Source organism: Heloderma suspectum, chromosome 3 (assembly GCF_057233095.1).
Source record: "Heloderma suspectum isolate Gila_16-S chromosome 3, 16-S_ref, whole genome shotgun sequence".
In the NCBI taxonomy this organism is placed as follows: Eukaryota; Metazoa; Chordata; class Lepidosauria; order Squamata; family Helodermatidae; genus Heloderma; species Heloderma suspectum.
In genome coordinates this window covers 274691185-274698867 of record NC_139460.1, presented here as the reverse complement: position 1 = coordinate 274698867, position 7683 = coordinate 274691185, and the positions used below count along the sequence as shown (strand labels likewise).

Below are 7683 nucleotides of genomic sequence, written 5' to 3'. Positions count from 1 at the left end.
AGGAAATCCAGGACATTTCGTATTTTTTTTATTGACCAACAGAAATCTGGATGTTTCCATCACACAGCCATAATCAGTTTGTTCCAAGGGGAGAATGGTGGTCATAGGAACATAGGAAGCTGCCTTATACAGAGTCAGACCTTTGGTCCATGTAGCCCAGTACTGTAGACACTGACTGGCAGCAGCGGCTCTCCAGGGTTTCAGGCAGGATTCTTTCCTAGCCCTACCTGGAGATGCCGGGGATTGAACCTGGGACCTTCTGCATGCAAAGCAGGGGCTCTATCACATTGAGCCACAGCCCCTATGGTCCTATCTCAATTTTGACCTGACTATGACACCTAAAAAACCCTTTAAAATGGTTTAATCAACATTAGTGGTGTTTGTCTCAGTGGAGGAAAGTTTTAGAGACTCCTTGAAGACAAAATAATAGCTGATTGCATCTAGAAAGCACTTGAGGTTAGCCCAGCAGTGGGTGAGCTGAACAAATGTGCGAATGATTGCCTGATCATCATTTAGAATATGATTCTTCACCAGATAATAGAACACCAGTATCACGTGGAAAGGGGTGAAGCAGACCATAAACATAGCTAGGTTTGCCACAATGATATTGATCAATTTGCTTTTGATGGTGAGAGGATCATCTCCCCCTTGGTTCCTACGCAAGCATATGATGATCTGAACTGTACAGAAGATCATACCTGTCATGCAGGCAAGAAAGGCTGTCTCCAGGGTGATGAGCAATATTGTGTTTTTCCAAATGGTTCCAGTAAAGCCATAGAAGCAGACTCTATGGTCTTTTTGTTCATGGAATTGGTAAGTATATGCAGTTCCTGCCCACACCCCGGCTGAGATGATAGCACAAGTTATGGCAGCTTTCCTAGGAGATCTCAGGGTCGCTGCTTCAAACGGGTGCAGGACAGCAATGTATCTATCCATACATATACATGTGGAGATGAGGATGCTCCCATACATGTTCACAAAGTACAAGCTTTCCAGGAATGAGCAAAAGGCACCCCCAAATTCCCATGTGTTCTTAGAATAGGAAATGATCTTAAAGGGAAGAGCAAAGAGCACCAAGGTATCTAAAACCATAAGTGACACCATGTAGATCACAGGTCCGGTCAGTTTCTTGATCTTGCAGAAGGCAAACCACACAGCCATTCCATTGAACAGCAGGCCCAGGAAGAACGTGGGAAGCTCCACATGAGTTGGAATGGGCAGGTAGGGCTGGCTAGTGCTGGCTTGAGTAGAAAAGTTGGCTTGAAGGGTGCTTGTCGCCATCCACTCAGTTTATGTTAAAAATGGGAGAACACAAGGAAAGAATCAGTTCAGACACAGAAATGTGGAGCTTCCAGCTGCATTTTAGAACTGCAAGTAGTCAGGTAACACATTCTCGAGAGTTTTATTCAGTGGATCTACTCAATTTTCTGAATGCATCTTCTGGCTCCCAACTACATTTCCTGTTGGCTTTTGAGCCATCTCTTTTCCAGTAGCCCCTGCCTAGGAACCAGTGCTGGCCCTTCCATTACGCAAAGCAAGGCGCCCACATGAGGTGGGTATTGCAAGGACTGGTGGATTGGGCACTGCTAACTGCTCCTCCTCCAGGTCACTCACCGCCGCCACTGATTGCCGGGTTCCCTGTGCTGCCAGCTTAGTGCTCACCTTGTGCAGCCACTGCCCCCCCCCCCATGACTCTCACACTGACTTTTATATGGTTTTTTCCCTCTGGTCCAGCCTCCAGCATGCTCCTGCAGAGGAAAGGAGAGGCTGGAGGCTGCAGCAAACTTCAGTCACATCTCTTTCACAGCTTAGGGCAGCAAAATGTCTTCTGTCCTGCTGGGAACATGACAGAAGCTCTACCAGCTCACTGAGAGTTGTTGCCTTAGCCATTGCTAAAGGCTACATAGCAATAGAAATAAGCTTGCATCTGACTTGGGAAACACAGGGCTCTCTGGAGCTTAGCATGTTTTTAATGAAGTGAAGGTTATTGGATGCTAGTGCAGACAATGGTTTATAGAATGAACTGTGAGTTGGGAAGTAAACAGTTCAAAACTCACCACAACCACAAATTCATAAGACTATAAGAAGAGATCTGCTGAATCAGACCACAGACCCATCTAGTCCAGCATTCTGTTTGTATAGTGTCCAACCAGATCCCCCTGGAAAGCCCACAAGGAGGACTAAGTGTAACAGCGCCCTTTTGCTCATGTTCCCCAGCAGTTGGAATGCTTCCTCTGATCCTGGACGTCATAGCCATTGATAACCTTACTGTCATTAATTTGTCTAAGCCCCTTTTAAAGCCATCTAAGTTGGAGGCCATCACTACATTTTTGTGGTAGTAAAATCCATAGTTTAAGTACGTACTGTGTGAAGAAGTACCTCTGTCCTGAATCTCATACCATTCAGCTTCAGCTCATGAGATGACCCTGAGTTCTTGTACTGAGACAAAGAAAAACTTCTCCCTACCCACTCTCTCCATACCGTGCATAATTTTCTAATCCCTCATCCTCCCCTTATTTCTAAGGTAAACAGCCCCAAACATTGTAACCTTTGCTCACAGGGGAGCTGCTCCAGCCTGTTGATCATTTTGGTTGCCCTCTTCTGCAACTTTTCCAACTCTAATGTCTTTTTTGAGGTGCAGTGACTGTATGTAGTATTCCAAGTGCAGTCACAATATAGCATTGTATATTTGCATTAGGATATTGGCCATTTTATTTTTGATAGCTTTCTTAATGATCCCCCATATGAAATTTGTCTTTTTCACAGTAGCCATACACTGGGTCAGTGGTGTCACTGAATTATCCACCACAGCCCCAAGATCCCTTTCCTGCTCAGACCTCATCAGCATATATGTGAAGTGAGGACTTTTTGTTTGTTTTGCCCCAATATGCATCATTTTACACTTGCTTACATTGAACCGCATTTGCCATTTTAATTAGGGATGTAAGAACTCACCCTAGTTCGGGTTCTCCAGGCACTCGCCGAAGCAGCGCCCCTGCTCGCACCCCCCAAACCTGCACTCGAGCCACCCACTAGTTCGGTGAATTCCCCAGTGCTCACCACGAACCTGTTCGGTGAGCACCGCCATTTTCGTGCCTTTGATTTCTGTGTAAAACAGGAAGTTAAAAAAATGTGCATATTCAAATATGCGCCATTTGGAGCTAGGAAAGCTAAATAAGAGCAATATTAGAAGGATTATATCTCTAATATTGCGCATATTTAGCTTTCCCAGCTCCAAACTGCACATACTTGAATATGCACATTTTTTTAACTTCCTGTTTTATGCAGAAATCACAGGCGTGAAAATAGCGGTGCTCACCAAACAGGTTCGTGGTGAGCACTGGGGAGTGCGAGTGGGCATGAGTGGGGGGCGAACAAAGACAGTGTCTCGGCGGGCGCAGTTCAGGGGTTGTGGCCGGGGGTTGCTTAATGAATTCCCGAACCCCGAACTGCGCTCGCAACATCCCTAATTTTACTGCCCATTCCCCAGTTTGGAGAAATCCTTTTGGAGCTCTTCCCTTTTCCTTTTTGTTCTAATCACCCTAATAATTTGGTGTTTTCAGCAAACTTGGACAACTCATTACTGGCTCCAACTCCAGATCATTTTTGAACAAATTAAAAAGCACTGGTTCTGATACAGGTCCTTGAGGGACCTCGCTGTTTACATCCCTCTATTGTGAAAACTTTCTAATGGAGGGAAGTCAGTTTCTATTGATGTCTTTTATATTTCTAAGATGTCAGTGGTTACTTACTTTGTGTAGCGTATAGGGTGGGGGAGAGACAACCCAGCAGATAGAAAAGTAGATGAAATTGGATTAGTTAATAATATAGAAGGAAGCAGAGGGCTGGGTCCAAAGGAAGAGGAAGCTGACAGAAGAGGTGTGATGGAGTGTTGTGCAATAAAAATGAAACTAAATCAAACGATGTTCTGCTTGTGCAAGCTCTTGCAAAAATTCTTCTGCGAGCTTGAGAACTACTATAGACCCTAGCTATTCTAGTGTTTGCATGTGTGTTTGTGGAATAGTGCCAGCTTTTGTGTTCTCTCCATTGGCTCATGGTTCTTTGTATCCAACCCAGAGACTCTACTCTGTGTATAAGTCAGTGTGCCACAGTGTGTAGATACTTGGAGCTAGGAGATGAGATGAGCAGGGTCAAATTCCACCTAGCCTGCTACTGTATGCTTCAGCATCAGCCTCTCCTTCATTCTATTTAAATTAGTAGTGCTAATGTCAAGATATATGGAGCATGTGTAATCAATGGGAGAATTAAGTACATGGGCTGTACTGGGAACACCAAAAGGCCTGCTGTGGGTTTGACAGCCTTGTAATAAATATTGGAGTCCTGGTATCAATACTGTGTGTGGCTGCTGTGAAAAAGCCCTAGAATCATAGAATAGTAGGGTTGGAAGCAGCCTATAAGACCATCGAGTCCAACCCCCTGGTCAATGCAGGAATCTAAATCAATGCATCCCTGCTTTGTGGCCCTAAGCATGCTAAAGAAATTGAGTTTTTATTCTGATTTTAAGGCAGGGTTGGGCAGAAGGTAAATCTGGATCTCCTGGTAGATCTCTGGGTGATCAACAAGAGTTTCTGACCCCCAACTGCCCAATAGCATCAACAACTAAAAAGCTCCTTCTGCCCCCACTGCCCCCCCCCCCCAAAAGGTTGCTGAAAAATAATGCTTGAGTGAGGGAAAACCAGGGCTGGATTTTTGTGTGAAAGAACTGGTCATCTTGGTTCTAGTACTGATCACAAATTCCCAGGTTGAACAAGTGCTCAGAGACATAATGTTCTTTAATTCTTAATGTATTTCTGCCCCCTCCCCCAACCCCAGACACTACTTTGCACCTGGCTCCAGTGAATAGACCTCAAGGTTCTAGTGAAACCTTGCAAGCATGAAGTCTGCCTACCCCTGTTTTAAGGTAAGAGGGAATATGATAAAGCTTTAAAAAATATGCATATTGTGGATAAAATGGATAGGGATGCTCTCTCCCTCTTTCATATGAACAGAATGCTGTATTAGATGGACCCTTGGTCTGATCCAGCATGGCTCTTCTTATGTTCTTATGTTCACATATATTTAGAACCTGGGATCATCCAATAAAATTGATTTGCAGCAAGTTCAGGACAGCCAAAAGTAAGTACTTCTTTACTCAATGCAGAACTGACTCACATAATCCTTACAGAATTGTTCTTACTATAGAACTTGCTGTCACAAAATGTGGTGATGGCCCCTGGTTCAGATGGCATGAAAAGGGGATTAGACAAATTTGCAGAGGATAGGGCTACCTGCGGCTATTAGCCATGATAGCTAAATGGACCCTCCAGTTAAGAGTTATTATGACTCAGATTACCCATTGCAAAGAGACAAGTAAAGGGGAAGGGCTATGGCATTTGCCCTGGTGGTGTGCTTCCTGGAGGCATCTGACAGGCTACTGTTGGTAACAAGGGGGTGGATTAGATGGACACTTGCTCTGATCCAGCCAGGCATCTCTCAGGATCTTAGACTGGTTGTTTTGACTTGTTTTAACTGTGCATGTTTATACTTTGTACAAGATTCAGGGTACTTGGTAAAGTGGAAAAAGTAAAACTAAATGAACATGCTGATATGTTCCTAACTATGGAGCAGGAGGGTATAAATTGGATTAACTCCTTGCTGTGAGAACAGATTATAGAAACTGCTCTGAAAGAAGACAGCAAAATATTTCAGCTAAGACATATAAGGTTGGATCCAACTGGGCTGGCAGAAGCACACTTCCCAATATCCTCCTCCCCTTGGCAGCCCCCCTCCAGTCCCCTGAAAATGCTACACAGAAAGTAGGGGGACCCTGCTGAATGGGGTGAGCTTGAAGTCTGAATCAGCTTCCCGTCAGTAGCCACAGATGTAGACAAAACACACTTGAGTGGTGAGTTAGCAACGGACTTTACTGGAGATACAACAAACTTACATCTCAAGGTGAGCTGGCTCATTTCAGCCCCATGGTCAGTATCACTTGCAGAAGGAAGTAGGAAGGAGAATAAGAAAGTAGAGGGACCAGACAAGGAAAAGGCAGAACTGATCTCCCAGATATCCCCTTCCACCTCACTCAGGTACATATTAACCCTTCAAGTTCAGGTTAAGTGACTCATGGCCCTTGTTGTTCAGTCGTTCAGTCGTGTCCGACTCTTCGTGACCCCATGGACCATAGCACGCCTGGCCTTCCTGTCCTGCGCTCTCTCCCGGAGTGTGCTCATTTTCATATTCATTGCATCCGTGATGCTATCTAGCCATCTCATCCTCTGCCGTCCCCTTCTCCTTTTGCCTTCAGTCTTTCCCAGCATCAGGGTCTTTTCCAGAGAGTTTTCTCTTCGCATTAGGTGGCCAAAATATTTGAGCTTCAGCTTCAGTATCTGTCCTTCCAATGAGCACTCAGGGTTGATTTCCTTTAGGATGGACTGATTTGACCTCCTTGCAGTCCAGGGGACTCGTAAGAGTCTTCTCCAGCACCACAGTTCGAAAGCATCAATTCTTCAGTGCTCAGCCTTCCTTATAGTCCAGCTCTCACAGCCATACATTACTACTGGGAAAACCATAGCTTTGATTAGACGGACCTTTGTTGGCAAGGTGATGTCTCTGCTTCTTACTATGCTGTCTAGGTTGGCCATAGCTTTCCTCCCAAGGAGCAAGCGTCTTTTAATTTCATGGCTACAGTCACCGTCTGCAGTGATCTTGGAGCCCAAGAAAGTAAAATCTGTCACTGCTTCCATTTCTTCCCCTTCTATATGCCAGGAAGTGATAGGGCCAGATGCCATGATCTTCGTTTTTTTAATGTTGAGTTTCAAACCAGCTTTTGCACTCTCCTCTTTCACCCTCAACAAGAGGCTCTTTAGATCCTCTTCACTTTCTGCCATTAGGGTGGTATCGTCTGCATATCGGAGGTTGTTGATAATTCTCCCAGCAATCTTAATTCCGACCTCTGATTCATCCAACCCGGCATTTCTCATGATGTACTCTACATATAAGTTAAATAAGCAGTGTGACAATATGCAGCCTTGCCATACTCCTTTCCCAATTTTGAACCACTTGGTTGTTCCATGTCCAGTTCTTACTGTTGCTTCTTGACCCTCGTGCAGGTTTCTCAGGAGACAGGTAAGGTGGTCTGGTACTCCCATCTCTTTAAGAATTTGCCACAGTTTGTTGTGATCCACACAATCAAAGGCTTTAGCGTAGTCAATAAAGCAGAAATAGACGTTTTTCTGGAATTCTCTTGCTTTCTCCATGATGCAGCGAATGTTGGTGATTTGATCTCTAGTTTCTCTGCCTCTTCGAAACCCAGCTTGTACTTCCGGTAGTTCTCGGTTCACATACTGCTGAAGCCTAGCTTGTAGGATTTTGAGCATCACCTTGCTGGCATGTGAAATGAGCGCAATTGTGCGGTAGTTTGAACACTCTTTGGCGTTGCCCTTCTTTGGAATTGGAATGTAAACTGACCTTTTCCAGTCTTGCGGCCATTGCTGAGTGTTCCAAATTTGTTGGCATACTGAATGCAGCACTTTAACAGCATCATCTTTTAGGATTTTAAATAGCTCAGCTGGAAGACTGTCATCTCCGCTAGCTTTGTTGTTACTAATGCTTCCTAAGGCCCACTTGACTTCACTCTCTAGGATGTCCAGCTCAAGTTCAGTGACTGCACTATCATGGCTA

The 7683-nt window shown here is 44.7% G+C and overlaps 1 protein-coding gene across 1 annotated transcript; it reads right to left on the bottom strand.

Annotated features, from left to right (window-relative positions):
* Positions 1 to 360: 360 nt before the first annotated feature.
* LOC146351307 (G-protein coupled receptor 55-like) lies at positions 361 to 1281 on the bottom strand. Its single transcript, XM_084845681.1, has one exon. The coding sequence runs from the start codon at positions 1279 to 1281 to the stop codon at positions 361 to 363; it is 921 nt and encodes a 306-aa protein (XP_084701807.1).
* Positions 1282 to 7683: the final 6402 nt, after the last annotated feature.